The 25,040-nt window shown below is 34.6% G+C and overlaps 1 protein-coding gene across 1 annotated transcript in view; it reads left to right on the top strand.

Moving 5' to 3' along the window:
• The window catches only part of LOC149807249 (intraflagellar transport protein 172 homolog), a 128,903-nt gene that overhangs the window by 24,736 nt on the left and 79,127 nt on the right, over positions 1 to 25,040 (top strand). Inside the window, exons 10-19 of the mRNA XM_089964023.1 lie at positions 1,597 to 1,650; positions 2,422 to 2,525; positions 2,821 to 2,906; positions 4,819 to 4,883; positions 8,998 to 9,045; positions 10,659 to 10,724; positions 11,781 to 11,882; positions 13,510 to 13,646; positions 19,640 to 19,747; positions 20,272 to 20,356. Of these exons, the coding sequence (XP_089820149.1) occupies positions 1,597 to 1,650; positions 2,422 to 2,525; positions 2,821 to 2,906; positions 4,819 to 4,883; positions 8,998 to 9,045; positions 10,659 to 10,724; positions 11,781 to 11,882; positions 13,510 to 13,646; positions 19,640 to 19,747; positions 20,272 to 20,356 (855 nt within the window). The remainder of the gene's footprint in view (positions 1 to 1,596; positions 1,651 to 2,421; positions 2,526 to 2,820; positions 2,907 to 4,818; positions 4,884 to 8,997; positions 9,046 to 10,658; positions 10,725 to 11,780; positions 11,883 to 13,509; positions 13,647 to 19,639; positions 19,748 to 20,271; positions 20,357 to 25,040) is intronic.

The raw sequence follows: 25,040 nt of genomic DNA, 5'->3' as shown, positions 1-25,040 counted from the left end.
GATACATTCCCAAACTAAAAAAATGGAAAATTAGTATGAAAAACTAATATACTCTTTTGCTGTGTGCCATCACATGTAGGGAGATTTTCATGTTGTAAGTAAAGATGCTTTAATTAAATATATAATGAAATCATTTTTTTGTTAAATATAAATATTTAATTATTGCAACCTTATGACAGGTTAAATAATAAGCTTAGAAATGGGCAAAAGTTAGACCATTCTTCTTCAGATTTATTATTTGATCATAATTAAGACTACTTCCATTACCTATCAGATCCAGCTCTTACAACCTGAGATGACATTCCCTACATTCTTTGGCTTTATTTTAGCCGCAAAAGTGACTAAAAAGTTGTCTGCTTGCTGACCTAGGAGTCAGTATAGAGTAGTCTCCACTTAGAGGAATTGGCACCAAATGCCATGAGTAGTTAGCTACTGTTTCCACTCTTGTCTCGTCAGAACAATTTAGAAGAGGCTTATAATGCCTTTTTCATCACTAAACAATTCTTGAGAGTTTTTAAACTGCAGGGATGTATAATACTTCTGTTTTTTTAATCTTTTCTTCTTCTCTTCTTCATAGATGAATATATTGCACTTAAGTTGTCAAACATCATCATGCAGAAAGCCGATTTGTGCCATTGTAATTTCATGCCTTATGGTCTATTCAGTTTAACTCAGTGCTTGATTTTTTATAAGTTTCAGGTGTTCATTTAAATGCAAATGATATGGTCATTTTTGGCAATTTTCTCCATCCACTTAAACAGTAAGCTCAGCACAATACTTGGCTAATTTCACTTGTGTATGCCATTGTTTTGAATTTTCTAAGAGCACAGTTTGAGCAAACTTTGTACCAAGATATGAAATCCCTGGTTTCTTTCTTGCTTGTCATGATATACCTACAGATTTGTTTCCATAAAAGTGGTGGCCAAAACTTTGCCATCAGGAGCAAATGATCAAGGTATATGAGGTCTCATTTCAACCAATAGGAGGACCTCACTTCAACCACCATGCTATCACACTGCATGATTAACTGCTGGAAATCATGATTTACTCAGATGCCAGCTGGAAATCCCACCTCCTGCTCTTTTTCCAAGGAGTGAGTGATCTTTGTCCCTGAGAAGATGCATCATTCTCCAGGAAATAAAGTTTATAGTGAATACCATTTGATCGTGACAGGAGATGGCTGGAAAAAGGCATTTTGTCTGACAAGTCAACTGTACATCAGGTTGTAAAGGAAATAAAAGTCCATAGACCTCTGCCTTCTGATTTGGGTTTTTATCTGGTTGTGTTATCATTAACAGATTCACATCCATGTCTGCCACATCCTAGACAGTCTTAATATCCTAGCAGACTCGTTGTCCTGACACATTCATTTATAACTTGGGAGCAATGAATTTGTGAGGTAGTGGATTTACTCTTAATCAGATCAGTATCAAAGAATCACGTTTTACTCCAAGAATTAGTTTCTCAATAAAAATGAGCAAATTAGAAAAGAACAATTTATAAATTAGAGCAAGAATGATGGTGTTTGACAAGCAGTTGATTTTTTAATGCACTTTGTCACAGTAATAGATATTTCCACTTTAACATTATTTTCAGGTTACATGGCAGGGCTCAGGAGGCAATGAGAAGTACTACTTTGACAATGAGAATGTAAGTTCACAGCATTGATGTATTATTTTCCCCATACTCCTGAATAAGTTTGTTTCCTCACTATTTTTTTAAAATATAATCACACTTTATATACATTGCTGGAAAAAAGGAATGAATGCTTGGTCATTCCAGTTCTATACATTACATACATATAGGTTTTTTCATTGTTTGGAACAAAGATTTTTCTGTGTATATGGTATGTTATTTATTTTCCTGTAGTTTCTTTGTCTCTTGCAAATGTAGATGGCATCACACTCTCTTTATGTTACCTTTGGTTTTATGGATCATATACAGTATCCAGTATGTCAGCAGTGTAATGATGCATTTTCAGAAGATTGTTACATAGTTACTTGATGTAAAGATAAATTTTGCAACTGAGTTTTGTGAATCCAGGTTCCACTGTCATAAACTTTTCAAATTAAGCACTTACACAGAAATGTTTACCTCAGAATCTTTACAAATGTGTAGGAAGAAACAAATCTTTGATTTTACTTATTATGACATACTTGTTTGTAAACTGTGGTTTTTATAAATGTTTCCTTCATATATAATACAAATGATTAGGTTACAAAATTTGAGTTGAGTGTGGGTATGTGTTTAAAGTTTGTACATGAAATGCAGCAAGCCCAGATTTTGTCAGATAATGGGATGTTTAATTCTTGTTCATTGTAAATCACTTGATTTACGCGTTGTGTACTTGACAACTCTTGTTGTTTATAATGTGTTTTGACAAAATTATACACATGTCATCATTTTTGTTATTTTTTTTAGGTGTGCATGATTTTCAATGCTGGGGAGCTTTCTCTTGTTGAGTATGGGACAAACGAAATCCTTGGCTGTGTTCGGACAGAGTTTATGAATCCTCACCTTTTCAGGTTGTACATTTGTTTTAACAAAAATGTTTTGAGAAGTGTTAAGGTTAGAACTTGCAAAATATCTAGTAAATAATTTCTTTTTATAAACAATTACACAGAATTGGAGGAACCAGCAATTTAAATATTGTTGGGTTGAAACTCCATACTTTCTACAGTGTTTGTTTTCAGTTTCTTTTCATCACTTTGATCTCACTTTTTTATGCTACCAAATGCTTACCAGATGGAGAGCAGACTGGTTTCAGTTTGTAGTTACTGAATTCAGCACACTATCTAACATGTTTTTTTCTTCCAATAGTGTCCGGCTGAATGAGAGAAGACAGAGAGGTGTGTCGAATAACAAGAAGATAGCCTACCTCATGGATCTCAAAACCATTGCCATCAGTGAGTACATTTCTTTTTCAGTAAGAAAATTAAAAACAAAATCGTTAAGGAATTGTGTGAAGTATGGTCTTTTAAAAGATCATCATTAGTGATAAATACTCAAAATCTACAACTTCTGGTCATATTACATACCATTCTTGAAGTCAAACAGTGCAATCAATAAATTGAGATGTAAAATAAAGTTTGATTAATTTTTTAACAATAATAGAACATTGTTTAATAATCAAATTGTCTGTATAGCCATGTTGTAGAGTCAAAATTATTTATAAGGTGGAAACAGATCAGAAAACTGATCTTCTGCCATCACATGTGATTGAAACCAGAACCACATGTATGCAAAGTAAGTGTATTAAATGACAGCGCTGTTCCTGCTCTTTAAAGGTGTTCACTCTTATAAAATCAGTGCTTGGGATGCAGCTCAAAATGATGTGATTGTTCTACTGTGATGTCACAGAAAGGACATCAATTGATATTTATTGGTATTGTAGAGATTGGGTGTAAATTGATGAGGTAACAACTTCAGCTAGTGATTAAACAATAAAATTGAATAAGGTTTTTTATGATTTAATAATATCAATATCACTTCTATAAAAGAATGTCATAAAGTTAATAACGATTGTGCAAAAGCTTCAGAAATCTGTAGCAGTTATGACTGCCATAAATTGACTGTACAGGCTTTCTATTGCTGAGAACTAGTGTGACCGCAATAACTGATTCAAACTTTTTTAAAAATCACATACCAACACACATTTTTCTTTGTGTATTTAAAAGATGAGTGTGTGCTCTTCAACATATGTAACTTTGTTGAAGTTTTAAGTACTTATTCAGCTATTATTTATTATGGACAGTTAGTGACAGGGTACACTTTTCTCTTATTGTTCTTGGTAATGGCCTTTTCTTACTAATGGATTTTAGTAGATAGTCAGCTAATATGAGTGCAGAAAAGTACACACCAACCCATCCATTTTTAATTAATCTTGGATTGGTTGAACCCATAGCTATTTAAAAATAGAAACGTTTTAGAATCAGTAAATGTTTCAATATTTTTGAAAAAAAGGATCGCTTTTGAATCATACACATGGATATAACATGATTTTAACAACTTATCCTGTGCCAAAGAAACAATTTATTTTCATCACTTTCCACCTACTTGTTCAGACATTCCACTTTGAAAGAAAGTCAAGGGTCAGTCATCCAAAACTTCTTAGAAGACATTAAATGGATTCTGGTAATTTGGAGTTTTGGGTGATCATAATAAGGAAATTTAGATTTGCAGCTACTCTAAATCACAAATTTTTTAGCATGAAATTATTAGATGTGTAACAAAGAAAGTGAATCTCCAAAATTATTTTTCTCTTATTATGTTGCAATATCCTTGAATTTATATGAGTTATACAGACTTAAATGGAATACAATGTATCACTTTATGAATTGAGAAATTTCATATTATTTACCATTTTGTCTAAAATTAAGGAATAAATAAATAAAGTTGGATACAATTTAATTTGTCATCTGACATTCAACACTGGTAGTTAACAAAAGTTAACATATGAAACAGGTTTATTTTCAGTAAGACAAAATACTCCATGAAAACTTTAGGCAGCCTAAGAAAAGTTTAGGAAGTCCTTTGGGAAAAATACTATCCATGGCTGTACTAACAATGTAGTAAGATCAATACACATAAAATGTATATTTCATTAATGAAACCTTTATGTTGGGACTATCTCACATTCTTTAAATTGGTGAAAACAATAATGATGATGTTATACTATTTTGACATCCATACCATTTATTTAGATTAAAGAATTAATAGATAATCAGGATAGATTATCAGGGCTTATTGTTTCTTTATTTGAGTATATCATGCACATACAAATATAATCATTATTGTCATTAAACATTTTCATTTCAGTGGACCTTGTGACAGGACTGAACATTGGACAGATTGGCCATGATTCTAAGATTGACTGGCTTGAGGTAAGTCAGGGTTCATAAGAAATAGTTCCATTGAGAAGATTTGCTGTTTCATGATTTTGCTAACTACTGAAGAGTCCAATAACAGGAGTTTAAAAAAAAATTCACTCCCCTAATTCAAAATGGTGAGTGAAAAATTTCAGTCAGTTGGGTTGGTTCAGGCTGACTAGTTTTTTTTTCATTTCAGTTAAAGTGAGACAAGATTGGTCAGTTGGTCATAATCTGGGGTTGCAGGTTTGATAAGCACCCAGTCCATCCCAGATCAGCTGCCTTTGTGTGTCCTTGGGAAAGGCACTTATCTTTCATTCCTTGGTATTTTTTATCCATTCATGTGTTAAAATATATTATTAAAACCAGCAAAACAAGAAGTCTTTAATGAAAAGGATGATGTTTGATGGGGAATAATGCTGACTTTGTTCACTGAGAGTTCATGCTTTCTACTGGATGTTTTTGTCATATCTGTTTTGGTCTGGCACATGCAAGAACTTCACTGCCACTCCTTAGTAAATGCATACCAGATGGAGAGACAACAGGTGTCAGTTTTTAATTACTTACAACTGGTGTTAGAAGAGTCATGTAAATTTCAGAAACGGCTTTTCACTTAATAAAATTTACATCATTAAAATTGTCAGCTTTCTTATTTCAATAATATCTGAGTCAGATTTTTAGGGGATGAGTAAAACTTTTAAGTACATGCATGACTGGGTAAATGGATTTTTAAGGGATGAGTAAAACTTTTCAGTACATGCATGACTGGGTAAATGGATTTTTAAGGGATGAGTAAAACTTTTCAGTACATGCATGACTGGGTAAATGGATTTTTAAGGGCTGAGTAAAACTTTTCAGTACATGCATGAGTGGGTAAGTGGATTTTTAGGGATTTTCAATCTGTGTGTAAATATGTTTTCTAAAAAGACCAGTGAAATGAGAATAAAATTTTACTGATAAAAACTTGTTTTTTCACATATTTCTCCTGGTGAGGATTAAGTCTAACATCTACATTTAAAAAAATGTTGATTCAGTATTTTCTGAAATTCCCATGAATTTTCTTGTAAGCACCTTCACAATGACAATGAGCATGTACTGATGAAAATTGGTTTCTTTGAAAAGATTCCTTGAGATATGGATCAATTTTGTGTCATTTTTTTTCAACCAAAGATAATAGCAGACAACATGCACTAAATGAAACTTTTTAAATGGCAGAGACAGAATACATGCTAGGTAAAATAAAATTGTCATGTGCTAAGAAATTTGCTACTGGATTATGTAGGAGTTAGCTTAGATTTTATACCAGCTACCTAAGGTAACGCTAACTTTCATGTAACGTCATGCTTTACATGAATTTTATATCAGCTGCCTAAGGTAACTCTAACCTCTGCATAACATGTTGCGTTTTACATGAATTTTATGCCAGTTACTTAAGGTAATTCTAACTTTCATGTAACGACATGTTTTACATGAATTTTATATCAGCTGCCTAAGGTAACTCTAACCTTGGTGTAACATGTCATGTTTTATATGAATTTTATATCAGCTGCCTAAGGTAACTCTAACCTTGGTGTAACATGTCATGTTTTATATGAATTTTGTACCAGCTACGTAAGGTAATTCTAACCTTTGCATAACATGTTGTGTTTTACATGAATTTTATGCCAGTTACCTAAGGTAACTCTAACTTTCATGTAACATCATGCTTTACATGAATTTTATATCAGCTGCCTAAGGTAACTCTAACCTTGGTATAACATGTTATGTTTTATATGAATTTTATACCAGCTACATAAGGTAATTCTAACCTTTGCATAACATGTTGTGTTTTACATGAATTTTATGCCAGTTACCTAAGGTAACTCTAACTTTCATGTAACATCATGCTTTACATGAATTTTATATCAGCTGCCTAAGGTAACTAACCTTGGTATAACATGTCATGTTTTATATGAATTTTATACCAGCTACATAAGGTAATTCTAACCTTTGCATAACATGTTGTGTTTTACATGAATTTTATGCCAGTTACTTAAGGTAATTCTAACCTCTGTGTAACATGCCATGTTTGACATGATATCCCTACCGTGTGCTTAAAAATTTATTTGGGACAATTTCACATGGGTTAAATTCATTAGAATAAGTACAACCAGATGCTGTAAAATAACCCATCTTGTATACATACATATTAGAAGAGTCTTGGGTTATGATGTTAACTTTTCATTTCTGAAGAATATTCTCTCCCCCAACGTAATCATTTTCAATATAACAAATCCATTTCAGAATTTATTTAAACCTCAAATTCAGGTGTGAGGCATCAGAATTGATTTAAACCTAAATATTAAGGTGTGAGGCATCATTATTTAGAAATCAAATTTAAGATGTGAGGCATCAGAATTGATTTAAACCTCAAAATTATGATGTTAGGAATCACGAGGCATACATGTTAGTAAGTTTAAAGAAAACTACAATGTTCTATGTGTTTTTTAGCATCAGTTTTCATTCAAAATGGTATGCTAGAATCTATACATGTACCCTAATAATAGATACTTTTGTGGGAGCGTTAACCAAAGAGAGATTGTGTGCTTATTAAAGCAGATGTTGTTATTATGTTGAACATAAACATTATGCCCTCCCAGTGAACATCATTAGTTTTGTCTACTGTTATCAATCATGCATGCCTTATCTGTCACTTCAATACAAAACACAAGACTTGGACGAATTTGCCTTTTTTTCAAAACCATAATCAATTTGGCAGTTCAAGCAATATAAGTTTTTGAAGTAGACAAAATTGGGGTTAAATTGGGACAAAAATGTAGAACATTACACTTGTAAACTTAGTTGGAAAAGTGTTAGAAACATTTTGTGTGATAAGAATGCTTTACAATGAGCCATAGAGTTATATAACTTTTAGTTTTGTGCTAAAACAACTATTGATATTTGATAATCAACTTATCTCTCATAAATCTAGACTTGAGTTTACAAGTTGGGTTGTAATTAAAGTCACAATGGAAGACTAAACTTGCAGTATAGACATAATTTTATCTAACATGCATGTCAAATGACTTGTAACTTTGACATGTCCTACTAAATTGTACTCATCCATCACTACATAATAATTACTCTCCTTAAAATTGCCACTCATCTGATTGGATAGCATGTTGAACAAGTGACTTGTCCATCCTTAGCAAGTGACTTGTCCATCCTCAGTCACCACATGTAAGTACAAGATGACAAGATACATTTGTAAGCCCTTACCCATGTATTAGATGGAATTTGGGGTTTAATATACTGAGAAATGAAATTTATTTTGATTACTGCAAATGCATGCTAATGTGCCTTATTTTACAACTTTTTGTACATAATTGGTAATATTGTGCTGTCAAATGAGGTTAATAAAAATTGGGTTAACAACACATTCAGCTGATGACAGTTGAAATTTCCTATATTTTCATCTATAAATGTTTGAAACTCTTCTGTAAATAATCAAGAAAATAAAACATGTTATAAAGATTAGTACTACTATCAAGAGCCAGGAAAGCACATTGTATGTGTAGAAAAGGTAATACACTTCCTTAGTTCTCATTCAATTAAACTACCATGTATAGCAGTAGAACGGTATTTTTAATGTAAAACAGTTCCAGTTTTGAAAGATTGCAGGGTCTGTTGAGATTATAATTTTTTTCAGTTTTGTTATATTTTTTGGTGATTGTCATGTTTCATACCTTTTTGCAATTTTGTAATCAACCTTGTATCAGTTCCATTTTTCTGTTTAGGCATAAACTATACAAGATACATTGTAGGACCTAAATGTATCTCTGAACTGTTAAATGTGATCACCTGGAAAGTTGTCATAACTGTTAATATAATGCTGAATTAACATTAATTTTTGCCACATGATTAAATTGATAAACATTTTATTCTTTTGGTATAATCAGATACATTTACTATACACTATTTCAAATGGCAGTGGGGGGCAGCTTTACAGCAGGCAGTTTGTACTTAGAGTTATGTATTTATGGCCCATGAAAGTCAAATGGCTGACTGTTTCAGTATTAACATTCGGTTGATTTTGGAATACTTTTTAAGTTTGTCATAAAATGAATGTAACACTTGAATGTTCTTTCAGCTGAATGAGACTGGAAAAAAACTGTTGTTCAGAGATAAGAGGATGAAGGTAAGGAATTAATAATTAGCTCCTTGTTTCCAAGATCTAACAAATTATATGTCGGAGTGCAAATATTTATGGTTCATCTGTTAAATCTTAACATGTGTAGTAGACATTGATACCATTTTTATAGAAGATATGTTTATCATTTTTCTTACCTTCAAAAATGTTTAGGTTTTGCACTTAAGTTTTTTTAATACCTTTTTGAAAGTCTCATGGTTCATAGTTGAACCCTGTTTGGTACGGACCATGCTTGAACCTTATGAAGTGATCAACAGTTTTGTTTTGTCAAAATAGCTAGCCAGGTTTGATGAAAGTTTGTGTGAATGTTTCTTAGCAACTGGGTGGAAAACCTGAATACAATCCAGTGTGGCTATTATTTATAATACGAAAAACAAAACTATCACAGAATGACTTCCTCTTGAAAACAATTGTACCAAATCATATAAATACTCCAGAGAGGGCACTACTATATCATAGAATGATTCCAAAACAATTGTACAATATCATACAATGACTCCAAAACAGTCTTAACATATCATTCATTGACTCCGAAACAGTTGTACTGTATCATGCGACTCCAAAACAGTTGTACCATATCATACATTTACTCCAAAACAGGTGTTCATTTTTACTTTTTTGAAAGTCTCATGGTTAATTGGTGAACCCTGTTTGATACAGACCATCCTTGAACTTTATGAAGTGATCAACAATTTTGTTTTCCAAAATAGCTTTGGTGGGAGCTGTCACATTGTAACCATATTTGGTATGCAGCTTTATATGGTTAAGTCCTCAAAAGAATGAGATTTCCAGCTTTTTCTGTTACCTTTTCTGTGCCATAACTTTACCAAAGATTCTTGGATTTCAAGCAAATTTCAGGTGTGGCTTTATGTTTTTCAGGCCTTGAAAGCATTTTACTTCCATGATTCCAAAGAATTGTTTCCAATGACTGTTTGATTTTGACCAAATTGGGAATGTAGTTTTCTATTAATTAGATTTTGAATGACTTTGATTTCCAGTGTTCCATGCATTATTTAGAGGAGTTATAGCCCTGATTTTCCATCCATCTAATATTTATTTCTGCCGCTTATATTGCTATGGATATTTGGATTTAAATCAGATATAGCATGCAACTTTATGATGATAAGACTTTTAACTAGTTTGATTTCTAGTGTTTTGTGACCTTTAAAGGAGTTATGGCCCCCTGATTGTCCACCTTAGTTTTTTTTTTTGTCCCTTTCTTTACCAATATTTGTTGGATTTCAACCAGATTTCGCCTGCAGCTTTGTATAAATGAGACCTTGAAAGACTCAGATTTTATGTCTGTTATGTACCTTTTATGTTCTTTTTATGTGCTGTCATCATGTATATGTTTAATTTTTATATATACTTGTTTTTATGGAACCTTTGAACAGCAAATGTTACACAGTAAATAAGTTATCCAGTAAAATCTCAAATCTTTCTTAGAGAAGTTATGACTCCTGAATGCCCATTCTCCTTAAATTGCTTCCCAACATAAGTTACTCTCTTTAAAGCGATGCCAAGCAGATTGTACTATGCAGCACCCTTTACAATGTACCTATCATTAATAGCTCTTGTGTTTATTTTCATTTCTTTTTCAGCTCAATTTATATGATGTAGAATCACAACAGAGGACTACCATTCTCAACTACTGTTCCTATGTCCAGGTAGGATTTATTTTTGGAATATTTTCCATACTTTTTCTCTATCCTAATTGCACCTTTTTAAGCATTTTATTTTGCCTTGTAAAGCTAGTGGGACAGTTCTGTCAGAACTTTTGCTGAATGAATTTTGAAGGAAATCACTAAAAGATTATTTAAGGGTTTGTCTTATGGTATTTACCCATAGAATAACATGTGCCTGTCTATGAACAGTATAGACCTGGATAATTAGGTTGGCAAACAGTGTGCCGCTGGCAGATCAGGGTGTTCATAGTTTTCAAATTTTAAACAATATAGCTATTGAAAACCCTGCAAATCTGCTGGCACAGTAGTCAACCACAAATCTGGGTCTAAAACTGTTTATTGTTGAGTGGGTGATGTAAAAATTGGATGGGAGTGGGTGTTAATCCAGCAGTCAATTAAAAAATTCAGTGGGGCCCCGAGTGGCCGAGTTGTCTAAAGCGCTCTTCGTTATGGATCACTGCCATCTCACCTCTGTCTGCGGCGGTTCGAGTCTAAGATTCAGCCAATGTGGATATGTGAGAAAGCTTGCCAGTAGCTTCTCGTGGGTCGGTGGTTCTTTCCGGGGTTTTCCCGGGTTCTTCCTCCACCATTAATACTGGCCGCCATATATAGCCTATCGTGTGCTGAAAAAATGGCGTTAAACCCGACAACAACAACAACAACAAAAAATTCAGTAGGTGCAGGTCCCACTATCATAAAACTTTTCATCAACTCAGATCTTACTTGAAAATATTATTTTAACCAATCTGAATGCTAGATTTGGAGTAAAATGTTCAAGTCTGGAATAACATTTATTACTCAAACTGTTGGATTAGTTTTCATGACTTCTTTTTTAACGGTTCTTGCATATTACTTTCCTATCAATCATGTAAAAGAAATTCTAATTTTGAAATTTATTTTTCATACTATGTGTTCTCCCCGGTAGTGAACAAGAATAGATACAAATACATCCAAATGTTTCAGATCAGATTTTATTATGCTATTATTTACATTATTACCCTTGCATCAAAAGTAGTATCTTTTTTTAAATTCTTTAAGTGGGTACCAGGTAGTGATGTGGTTGTAGGACAAAACCGTGGCAACCTGTGTGTCTGGTACAACATAGAATCACCCGAGAGAGTGACCATGTTCCCACTAAAGGTATTTCATGTAGATTATTTTATTTTGTAACTCATCTGTTACTGCTGTATAACAGTACTGGTCAAAGTAGATTCTAGTTAGAATTAGAACTTTCGTAACTTTTCAGATATACATTTTCTTGACATATGTCGGTGGATTGCACAGCATTTAACAGACTAGAAAAAATACCATAATTGGCCACCATGTTGGAGACAGCAGGGGCTAACCTATAGGACATTATGAGAATGTATAATATAAGAAGTCTGTTCTCAATGACACACTCTTTAAAAGGGTTCAAAGAGAATTTTTTTGTTAAGTTGAATAAAATTTATTTTTCTTTGATAAATCACATGCTGAAACAGTAATTGATTTCTAAATTGTTACAGTTTACAGTAGGGATATCCAGCTTTATTGCATGATGGGCCACATTGCAATTTTTTTCTCACACAGTGAGGCATTTATAAACTTGGTCTATGTTTTCCACTACCATTTGGCACAAGTTAGGAAAGGTTGTTGGGCCAGATAGAAACCTTTCACTGGTCAAATTTTGACCCATTGACCATATGTGGGACAACTTTGTTGTATAGTATGATTTATGGATTTTGTTTGAATATTAAGTTTTTTATGGACACTTCTACCATAATAATTTGTCATGTTTGGCAATATTTTGAACTTTAAAGAAAAGAAAAAAAAAGTAATGAAATTATTAGTGGCATTGCCATATGCAAACTAAATATAACATCAAACATAGTGGAAATACATCCAATCTAATTTGCCATCTGTCTTGTCAATAGGAACACGTCTGCAAAGACACATATGTCCACAGTGAAGAGTGTTTCAGTGAAAAGGCAACAATTCCATCTATCTTTGTACAGTCCATAAAATACATTGTACACAATGACAGAAACAATGCTGTTACAACTGCAATGTGTTTGTGCTGAGACATTTTAAACTTACTTGCTTTTATGGTTATCAAATTTCACTGCATTTCTTAAAGACATATGTAGGTACCTTTCCAGTACATGTTTTTTTTTTATTAAAGCATATAATTTTACTATAATTTGTACTAGTGTTATTATTTTATACCATTGTTTCAAATTAACACAGTATTATCATGATACAACAGGAAATGCCTTGATACAGCTCAAGGTGTATCATTGCAGCCCTAGTAGTGTAAGGGTAATGACCTCTGGTAAAATCAGGCTATTATTAGAAATGTTCTGAATTGCAAACTGTTTGTAGCATAATGATTTAGGTGGCAGTTTCTTTTAGATAAAGAAGTTTACACATTTTAACTTTAAAGCAGTGAAAATATACTCAAAATTTGATTTTAAAAAATGAAATAATGTTTGTATCATTGTAAAGAATTTGTAGGATGCCAGTTAGTGGATTAAGACTGGATGAGCGAATTCTGCAAAGAAAATCAAGGGAATGCAAATTCAGTTCAAGAGGTCATTTGGAGAACTGTTCCAGCTATCACAAGCTTTTATCTATGTAAATTACAGCAATTCTGTTGGGACTTTAATGACAGTTAAGTGATCACAGGTACTGAAGCTAATCAGTGTCTTGCCGTCAAGATTTCACTACGTATTTTAAGCTGTTAGTTAATGATCCTTGTCTTTCAGAGAGTGATAATTTCTTGTTGCAGGGTGACATTGTGGATCTGGAAAGGAATGAAGGAAAAACTGAGGTCATTGTTAATGAGGGGGTGACCACAATAGCTTATACTTTGGATGAAGGACTGGTTGAATTTGGTACTGCCATTGATGATGGGGACTATGAAAGGTATTCAATTTTTAAATGTCTACTTCTTAAAAATATCAGAGACTGAAAGTATTTTGCAATTTAACATGTCGAAATGATAATTTGTCACCTGATGAAATCTTTTTCTTGTGCAATTTAACATATCAAAATAACAATTTCTCACCTGATGAAATCTGTTTACTGTTTTCTTACTATTTTGAATAAAAGCAGACAAAAAATTTAGTGTTTAGAAATTAGAACAGGATAATTTTTTTCTGAACAAAAAGCAAATAAACTGTAATCAAAGTTTAGTCTTGTAGGACAAGTAATGGTTTAATGTTTTTCATTGAATTCTGAAAAGGAAATGGTAATGTTTGCAACCCAATGACTGCATTAATAGTAGATTCGATACAAAAGTTGTGTAGCTTCTATTATCACAAGGTCCAAAGAAAGAAATTTACTTGCTCTGGTTACGGTTCTGTAATGAGGAGATTGAGATATAAACATAGCAAAATGATCACTGCAACCTATTTTTAAGGTGTAAGGACACAGTGTACTTTAGTTTTTAACACTTGAGATGTATTCGCTCATAACTTGTTTGTTGGAGCCCTCTTCGTGTTTAATCAGGCATTATGCCTTGCCTATATCTTTGTTTGAAACGTTGGCCCTCAGTTTAGTCTGCAAAAATTTGATAACCTTTCCAACACAAACTGTCACCTTTTTTCAGTATCTCCTAAATCATCACTGATAAAGTTATCAATACAAGTGTTTTGTTCAAGCTCACTCAACTTGATCTATGTACTTATCATGGCAGTCTGTAGGCCATTGTTGATGTTTGTACTAATATTGGCAGTATGTAGGTCATTATTGATGTTTGTACTTGTATTGGCAGTCTGTAGGCCATTGTTGATGTTTGTACTATATTGGCAGTGTATAGGCCACTGTTGATGTTTGTACTTGTATTGGCAGTCTGTAGGCCATTGTTGATGTTTGTACTATATTGGCAGTGTATAGGCCACTGTTGATGTTTGTACTTGAATTGGCAGTGTGTAGGTCATTGTTGATGTTTGCACTTGTATTGGCAGAATGTAGGTCATTGTTGATGTTTGTACTTGAATTGGCAGTCTGTAGGTCATTGTTGGTCTTTGCACTTGTATTGGCAGTCTGTAGGCCATTGTTGATGTTTGTACTTGTATTGGCAGTTTGTAGGTCATTGTTGATGTTTGCACTTGTATTGGCAGTGTATAGGCCACTGTTGATGTTTGTACTTGAATTGGCAGTTTGTAGGTCATTGTTGATGTTTGCACTTGTATTGGCAGAATGTAGGTCATTGTTGATGTTTGTACTTGTATTGGCAGTTTGTAGGTCATTGTTGATGTTTGCACTTGTATTGGCAGTTTGTAGGTCATTGTTGATGTTTGCACTTGTATTGGCAGTATGTAGGCCACTGTTGATGTTTGTACTTGAATTGGCAGTTTGTAGGTCATTGTTGATGTTTGCACTTGTATTGGCATTCTGTAGGTCATTGTTGATGTTTGCACTTGTATTGGCAGTCTGTAGGCCATTGTTGATGTTTGTACTTGTATTGGCAGTCTGTAGGCCATTGTTGATGTTTGTACTATATTGGCAGTGTATAGGCCACTGTTGATGTTTGTACTTGTATTGGCAGTCTGTAGGCCATTGTTGATGTTTGTACTATATTGGCAGTGTATAGGCCACTGTTGATGTTTGCACTTGTATTGGCAGTCTGTAGGCCATTGTTGATGTTTGTACTATATTGGCAGTGTATAGGCCACTGTTGATGTTTGTACTTGTATTGGCAGTCTGTAGGCCATTGTTGATGTTTGTACTACATTGGCAGTGTATAGGCCACTGTTGATGTTTGTATTTGAATTGGCAGTTTGTAGGTCATGTTGATGTTTGCACTTGTATTGGCAGAATGTAGGTCATTGTTGATGTTTGTACTTGAATTGGCAGTGTGTAGGTCATTGTTGGTCTTTGCACTTGTATTGGCAGTCTGTAGGCCATTGTTGATGTTTGTACTTGTATTGGCAGTTTGTAGGCCATTGTTGATGTTTGCACTTGTATTGGCAGTGTATAGGCCACTGTTGATGTTTGTACTTGAATTGGCAGTGTATAGGCCACTGTTGATGTTTGCACTTGTATTGGCAGAATGTAGGTCATTGTTGGTCTTTGCACTTGTGTTGGTAGAATGCAGGCCATTGTTGATGTTTGTACTTGAATTGGCATTCTGTAGGTCATTGTTGGTCTTTGCACTTGTATTGGCAGTCTGTAGGCCATTGTTGATGTTTGTACTTGTATTGGCAGTTTGTAGGTCATTGTTGATGTTTGCACTTGTATTGGCAGTGTATAGGCCACTGTTGATGTTCGTACTTGAATTGGCAGTTTGTAGGTCATTGTTGATGTTTGCACTTGTATTGGCAGAATGTAGGTCATTGTTGATGTTTGTACTTGTATTGGCAGTTTGTATGTCATTGTTGATGTTTGCACTTGTATTGGCAGTGTATAGGCCACTGTTGATGTTTGTACTTGAATTGGCAGTTTGTAGGTCATTGTTGATCTTTGCACTTGTATTGGCAATATGTAGGTCATTGTTGATGTTTGTACTTGAATTGGCAGTCTGTAGGTCATTGTTGGTCTTTGCACTTGTATTGGCAGAATGTAGGCCATTGTTGATGTTTGTACTTGAATTGGCAGTCTGTAGGTCATTGTTGGTCTTTGCACTTGTATTGGCAGTCTGTAGGTCATTGTTGATGTTTGTACTATATTGGCAGTGTATAGGCCACTGTTGATGTTTGTACTTGAATTGGCAGTTTGTAGGTCATTGTTGATGTTTGCACTTGTATTGGCAGTCTGTAGGCCATTGTTGATGTTTGTACTTGAATTGGCAGTCTGTAGGTCATTGTTGGTCTTTGCACTTGTATTGGCAGTCTGTAGGCCATTGTTGATGTTTGTACTTGTATTGGCAGTCTGTAGGCCATTGTTGATGTTTGTGCTTATATTGGCAGAATGTAGGCCATTGTTGATGTTTGTACTTGTATTGGCAGTCTGTAGGTCATTGTTGATGTTCGTACTTGTATTGGCAGTCTGTAGGTCATTGTTGATGTTTGTACTTGAATTGGCAGTCTGTAAGTCATTGTTGATGTTTGTGCTTGTATTGGCAGTTTGTGGGTCATTATTGATGTTTGTACTTTTATTGGCAGTCTGTAGGCCATTGTTGATGTTTGTACTTGAATTGGCAGTTTGTAGGTCATTGTTGATGTTTGCACTTGTATTGGCAGTCTGTAGGCCATTGTTGATGTTTGTACTTGAATTGGCAGTCTGTAGGTCATTGTTGGTCTTTGCACTTGTATTGGCAGTCTGTAGGTCATTGTTGATGTTTGTACTTATACTGGCAGTCTGTAGGCTATTGTTGATGTTTGTGCTTGTATTGGCAGTCTGTAGGCCATTGTTGATGTTCGTACTTGTATTGGCAGTCTGTAAGTCATTGTTGATGTTTGTGCTTGTATTGGCAGTTTGTGGGTCATTATTGATGTTTGTACTTTTATTGGCAGTCTGTAGGCCATTGCTGATGTTTGTACTTTTATTGGCAGTATGTCAGTCATTGTTGATGTTTGTGCTTGTATTGGCAGTCTGTAGGTCATTGTTGATGTTTGTACTTGTGTTGGCAGTTTGTGGGTCATTATTGATGTTTGTACTTTTATTGGCAGTCTGTAGGCCATTGTTGAAGTTTGTACTTTTATTGGCAGTATGTCGGTCATCAAATGTACTTTTATTGGCAGTATGTCGGTCATTGTTGATGTTTGTACTTGTATTGGCAGTTTGTGGGTCATTATTGATGTTTTTACTTGTATTGGCAGTCTGTAAGTCATTATTGATGTTTGTACTTAATTGGCAGTCTGTAGGTCATTGTTGGTCTTTGCACTTGACTTGTAAGACTGTAGGCCACTGTTGATCTTTGTACTTGTATTGGCCGTCTTTAAGCCTGTATTGACATCTTGCCTGGAAATCATAAAATTCTTTTAATTTAGATTTTGTTTCTACCAATCATAATTTATGTTACTTGTGAAATGTTATATCTGATTGACTGATAGTTATTTTAAAAAAACTAAATTTAAAGTACAAACTCCAAGTTTTCTTATCTCAAGGTATGATTGTGGTTAATTCTCCTTTCTAATGTTGTTAATCAGCTTATCAGATGTGCATTTTCTATATGTACATCCACTGGTTCCTCTGTTAATTTGAATACCTCATCCTTGAGTTTGGCCTTTTCATCTCTCATTTCATTCAGCATTTGACATTGATCTCACCTGGCTGGTGGCCATAAGATCTTATAGCTTGGCTCTATGTCCATCATCCTTTGTACTTATTTCTATTTTTACCTTCTCAGAAACCATTGGGCCAATTGTATCAAAATTAGCATAAATGATTCTTAGAATATATTTTACCAAAATTCTGTCTGGGTGACCCCTTGTAGCAATAGTGTCATTTATTTTGCAAACATATGGGAAACATATTAGCAGCTTCTTTTTCAGAATAGCTGAGTTAGTGTCAGTTAGACATGGTTGGAATGTTTATTTGGACATGCTGTATAAAAAATATATTTTGGCATATTTCCCAGCAGTGGTGTGGCTTTCTTATCATCAAGGTGAAAAACGTTTTCTAGCATTTTTTAGAATGACTGAGTCAGTCTTGATTTAAGCATTTGATTAAACTTGGCAGGAGTGTTTCATTGGACATGCTCTGTCCAGTTTTTATCCAGCATGGATCCCATGGTAATTGTGTGGTATCAATATCAAACATATACTCAACTTCATAGACTCATCTAGCCAGTTTTGATGAAACTTTATGTGAATGTATCTTAGCAACTGGGTGGAAAACCTGAATACAATCCAGTGTGGCTATTATTTATAATATGAAAAACAAAACTATCACAGAATGACTCCCTCTTGAAAATAATTGTACCAAATCATATAATACTCCAAAGAGAGCACTACTGTATCATAGAATGACTACACAACAGTTGTACCATATCATACAATGACTACAAAACAGTATTACAATATCATACATTGACTCCAAAACAGTACCACATTATAGCTCTACCGTATGATAGAATGAGTCCAAAACAGTTGTACTGTATCATACAGTGACTCCAGAATAGTTGTACCATTTCATACAATGGCTCAAAACAGTTGTACTGCATCATAAAATGACTCCAAAACAGTAACATTTGAGTCCACATATGAGTACTTGTATGAATACTTTCCACATTTATGCAAAAGATCCCAGTGCACTGTCTAGTCCCACTGAATTTGGGGATCACTGTAGCTGAGTGGTCTGAGGCACTTGCCTTTATGGATCTGTTTGCATAAGTTTGAGACCTTTTTTTACCAAATTCGGTATAAAAGAAATCTTGCCAGTAGTTTTTTGTGTCTGGTTCTTCCTCCACCAATTATACTGGCCACCATGTATAGATTATCATGCACTGAAAAATGGCATTAAATCCCACAAAGCTAAATAATACCAACTGAATTTACTCAGAGTAGAAGCACAGTTAAACAATGTATCAATACCACCAATTTCAGGTAGCTGGAAATTAGTCAGATATCGATGTCTTTCAGCACAAGGCACCTGTCTTTTTATTACATTTAAATTTTAGATCAATGTGTGCCTTATTAGTACATTTGCCTTTGTAGATCAATGTGTGCCTTATCGGTATATTTGTCTTTATAGATTAATGTGTGCCTTATTAGTACATTTTTGTTATAGATCAATGTGTGCTATGTGATTGATTTGTTTTATTATTATATTGGACTGTTCCAAATACATAACTTTTTTAATATATTCACAGCAGCCATTATTTTGCAAATTAATGTATTGTGAAATATTGACTCAAGACTGTTGCTGGAAGACAAAAGAATGATGTAATGTTTATTCTTTAAGATGTTTTCTTATATTTTACTATTACATACATCAATATCTAAATGTGCAAGCATAATTCACTATTTCAGGGCAGTTGCTTTCCTTGAGACTCTGGAAATGTCCTCAGAAACAGAAGCCATGTGGAAGACACTTAGTAAACTGGCCATGGATCAAAAACAGTTGCATATTGCAGAGAGGTTTGGATTTCTTCATTAATAATTTATTTTTTAATAATTTTGTTCAATCATGTGAAATTTGTTTTATTTCATGGAAGAAAGTATGACTTCACATTTATCCTTTTGGACAGTTGTAAAATCACATAATATCATTATTGTTACCTGTTGGTTGTCCCATGTCAAATGAACTTGAAAAGATGATATTCATTTTGTTTTTTCTTTTCTTTGTCCATGTGTATTTTTAACTCATAGTTTTTTTTTACAGAAAACTCTTCTCCGTATAGAACGTTAGAAACATGTCACATACATAACTAAAGCTTATTACAGAAAACAAAGCTTGAATGTTTATTCCTTATTGATAAATTTTAAACATATATTAACTTGAAACAACTGTATAGAATATTGTACTGGCATGTATATGTGTGCTTTTATTGTTTTTGTTGTGCCTATGGTTTACACTGATTTTTTATCAGTATTATATATTTTCTTTGTTTTGTTTTTTTTACCTTAATTTTTCAACAGAGGGATGTTGCAAACTATTTCAGGTGTTATGCTGCATTAGGGGATGTTGCGAAAGCCCGCTTCATGAAAGAAACCCTCAGAATTGCTGCAGAAGTGGCCAAAACCATGGTTGGTAATTTTTATATTTTAAATTAACTCTTTCTTCTGGCATGAGAAAAAATAATTCATTTAGATGTTCATCATGTGTATAACATGTTATTGTTTCTGTTCTTTGAACTTTCTGACCTGCCATTTAAAGCCAACATGATTGATGCATCACTTAGTATCTGACATGCCATTTCAAACCAACATTGTACATTGCATCACTTGGATTTGCCATTTAAAGTCAACATGGTATCAGGATTACCTAACTTTCCATTTAAAGCCAATGTCATATAGGCATCACTTAGTGTCTTATTTGCCATTTATATCAAGCATGGTATAGGCATGTTATTTACACCAACCATGTAAAGCCAGCATTGTATTGGGATCACCTAGACTTTCCATATAAAGTTGCATACTTATTGCCATTTAAAGCTAGCATGGTATAAACATCACTTGCCATTTTAAGCCAACTTGGTTAAGGCATCACTTTGACTTGCCATTTAAAGTCAGATTGATACTGGGATTACCTAGACTTGCCATTTAAAGTCAACATGGTATAGGCATCTTAGACTTGCCATTTAAAGTCAACATTGTATAGACATCTTAGACTTGCCATTTAAAGTCAACATGGTATAGGCATCGTAGACTTGCCACTTAAAGTCAACATGGTATAGGCATCTTAGACTTGCCATTTAAAGTTAACATGGTATAGGCATCTTAGACTTGCCATTTAAAGTCAACATGGTATAGGCATTGTAGACTTGCCATTTAAAGTTAGCATAATATAGGCATCACTTAGACTTGCTCTTTTAATCCAGCATGGTTTAAGGATCACTAGACTTGTCCTTTAAATCCAGTATGGTTTAGGGATTACTTAGACTTACCCTTTAAATCCAGTATGGTTTAGGGATTACTTAGACTTGCGTTTTAGATTCAGCATGGTTTAAGGATCACTTAGACTTGCAGTTCAAATCCAGCATGGTTTAAGAATCACTTAGACTTGCTCTTTAAATCCAGTATGGTTTAGGGATTACTTAGACTTGCCCTTTAAATCCAGCATGGTTTAAGGATCACTTAGACTTTCCCTTTAAATCCAGTATGGTTTAGGGATTGCCATTTAAATCCAGCATTGTTTAAGGATCACTTAGACTTGCCCTTTAAATACAGTATGGTTTAGGGATTACTTAGACTTGCCATTTAAATCCAGCATGGTTTAAGGATCACTTAGACTTGCAGTTTAAATCCAGCTTGGTTTAGGGATCACTCAGTGTCTGTATTTACAGATTCATCTGAGCTGAAGTATTGCTGAAAGCAGGTTTCAGTGAAAGATGTTTATAACAAAGTTTTGTTAATTCTGCCCCAAGGTTTTTCATTTGAAGGTAAGACATTGAGCTTCAAGTGACATCTTTTTACTGCAGTTTGCCCACTATTTGCCTAACTTTTGGATCTTTAATCTGTATAGCTGAAACATAATTGAACATGTCATAGTTATGTGAGTGAATGACAAACTGTAGTTTCTTCGAAAGAATGCTAGTTCTAAATCACAGACCTGTTCCAGAATTTGTGGATGGCTTGCAATTGGGATAAGGAACAAACCTAGAAGGTCAAATATGAAGGTCATAGGAAGAAGCCTATTGATTTTTTATGTCAAAAGATCAAAGGTTAAGGTCATAAAAGAAGAAAAATGCTTTTTAAACAATAATATTACTTCTACATCACAGATCGGGGCCCCGAGTGGCCGAGTGTTCTAAAGTGCGCTCCGTTATGGATCACTGCCATCTCACCTATGTCTGCGTGGGTTCCAGTCTAAGATTCAGCCAATGTGGGTATGTGAGAAAGCTTGCTAGTAGCTTCTCGTGGGTCGGTGGTTCTTTCCTGTGTTTTCCCGGGTTCTTCCTCCACCATTTATACTGGCCACCATGCATATCCTATCGTATGCTGAAAAATGGCGTTAAACCCCACAACAACTATAACATCACAGATCGAGGCCAAACTTTGTGGATAGCTTGCACTTCTGATAAGGGAGAAGCCTACTGCTGTGTCTTTGTTGGGATGCTGCCCAAGATTCTTCGATGGTCTTGATGGATCTCAACAAAGGCCTAATGAGGACAGTTCTACCAGATGTAGAATAATTATTCTGTGGGTTGATCTGAGAGATGACCAGTACCAGTCCTTGGACATGGGTCCAGGATGAGCTAAATCACTGAAGAAATGCCCTCAGTCTGAGAGGTTGGTAGGTCCTTCCTTTGAGTGCATTTAGCAGAAATTTTGTTGGAAGTTCCATCGAAACTGTCAGAGCCTTTTGGGGTGCCTTCTCACACCCATTTGCTAAATGGTTTGTTTGTAAGGGACAGTGACAGCGTCAAGGTCATGTATGATAGACTAAAGTGGGTGGTATTATAGAAAGGTAGACAGATGTAGCTCTGCAATGATGCCAGATAATCTGGAAGTTCTAGTTGCACTACAAAATACAGAGGGAAAAACCTGATTTTTTTGATCCGATTTTTTTCCACCAAACATTTGTTCATGGTTGGAATCCGATCTTGTGTCTGGGTTTTAGATGTTTTGGTCTCAGCTCTAAGGCAGACCGGTCTGAACTGCTCACAGACAGATGAACCTTTGCAAAAAGTAGGATAAGATGGGCATTTGGAATAAAGATTGGTCTCAATACAAAAATAATGGGTCCATTAAGCAACAAAATAAAAGAAAAGAACTCCAACTTTTACCCTTCTGCTCATGCACGAGCAAATTAGCCAGTGAAAAACGATGTTTCTAACTCAGCTAGGCAATTGTGTTTATTTGTTAACTGAAAGAGACTCAATGATTTATGCAGCTAATTAAATATTTCATTTGAGTTATTGTCATACTTGTGCGTTAATTTAATTTTGGTTCTAGTAAGCACTTTTTTAAAATTTTATATTACAATGAGAAATTTATGTATTAATAATTCATTGGATGTATGCATCATATCAAAGAATCAAACAATTTCGGATTGTTCAATTAAAATTTTCTTACGAATGCTCTGGTGGCCTAGTGGTTAGTTTATCTGCCTCGGATGCAGGTGGTCACGAGTTTTAACCCCGAGCCAGAGACTTATAAAAATGGTACTAACAGTTGCCTCACTAGGTACTCAGCATTAAGAGGTAGTGTTAAGACTGGTTAGTCTGGTGTCAGGATAATGTGACTGGGTGGGACATTATGCTACATGTCTGTGGCATGAGGCCTCATTGGTAGACATTGCTCTAAACTGTCACACTGCAGACATTGTAGTGATACGACTTAAAAATTGTTAAAGCTATGTTAAAAATCCAAATCATATACACACACAATATTCATAAAAAAAAGTATAGTGTCAAAATTATTACTTTTTTAGCTTCCATTGGGCTTTGCCCAACTAGACTCCAGACCAGGGCTTTGCCCTGGACTCAAAAGGGGGCCTAGATGGCTCCCTTGACCCTGAGTCTACTTTTCATCATTGTGGTTTGTCCCATCCTTCACCCATGCATATGCATTGTTTAATTCTCTCAGATAAATTTTTGTCGTTGGAGGGTACACGTAACAGAATAATAGCCACTGAAGTAGCATCCAATTTTCAAACTGATTTATAATTGTGCAGTATGTTCATCAAGATCCTAACATTAGGGCAAGTATATGCCACAAAAATATTTTTTCGGTATTATCACAATATCAGAGTAACATAACTTGGAATCTACATGGCATCTGTTATCAATTGTTTCCCACATTCATCTGATTTAAACTGGGAATTAAATTATGTTAATACAGAGCAAATAACACTAAATTCTCATGTAAAATATTAAAGGTCAGTGTCTTTTTTTGCTTATTCACTGATTGCTAACTTTAAGACCCATGATACCATGGCACTCCAGTATATTTACTAGCAGATGTGTATACTGGACCATGTACTTACTAACAGATGTAGAGCAGCCACCTCAGATGCAGTCGGTCGTGGGTTTGATCTCTGACCAAGTCATACCAAAGACTTGTAAAACTGGTACTAACAGCTGCCTTGCTAGGTTCTCAGCATTAAGAAGTTAGTGTTAGGACTGGTCGGCCTGGTGTCAGGATAATGTGACTGGGTGGACATCATGCTACATGCCTGCGGCATGATACCCCAGTGCTAGACATCACTATAAACTGCCACACTGCAGACATCATAGCCATGTGACTGACAAATTGTTAAAAATTGTTAAAGCTACGTTAAAAATCCAAATCACACACACACGCACACACACAAAACACACTGTCAGATGTGTATACTGGACCATGTACTTACTAACATATAAACTGAACCATGTGCTTACCTTAAGATGTGTATACTAAAACGTGTGCTTACCTTAAGATGTGTATACTGAACCATGTGCTTACCTTAAGATTTGTATACTGGAACATGTACCTACCTTAAGATGTGTATACTGAACCGTGTGCTTACCTTAAGATGTGTATACTGAACCATGTGCTTACCTTAAGATGTGTATACTGAACCATGTGCTTACCTTAAGATGTGTATACTGAACCATGTGCTTACCTTAAGATGTGTATACTGGACCATGTGCTTACCTTAAGATGTGTATACTGAACCGTGTGCTTACCTTAAGATGTGTATACTGAACCGTGTGCTTACCTTAAGATGTGTATACTGAACCATGTCCTTACCTTAAGATGTGTATACTGAACCGTGTGCTTACCT

The sequence above is a fragment of the Sinohyriopsis cumingii genome, chromosome 1, assembly GCF_028554795.1.
Source record: "Sinohyriopsis cumingii isolate HCF-2022 chromosome 1, ASM2855479v2, whole genome shotgun sequence".
NCBI lineage: Eukaryota > Metazoa > Mollusca > Bivalvia > Unionida > Unionidae > Sinohyriopsis > Sinohyriopsis cumingii.
This window is presented reverse-complemented; position numbering and strand designations above follow the sequence as displayed.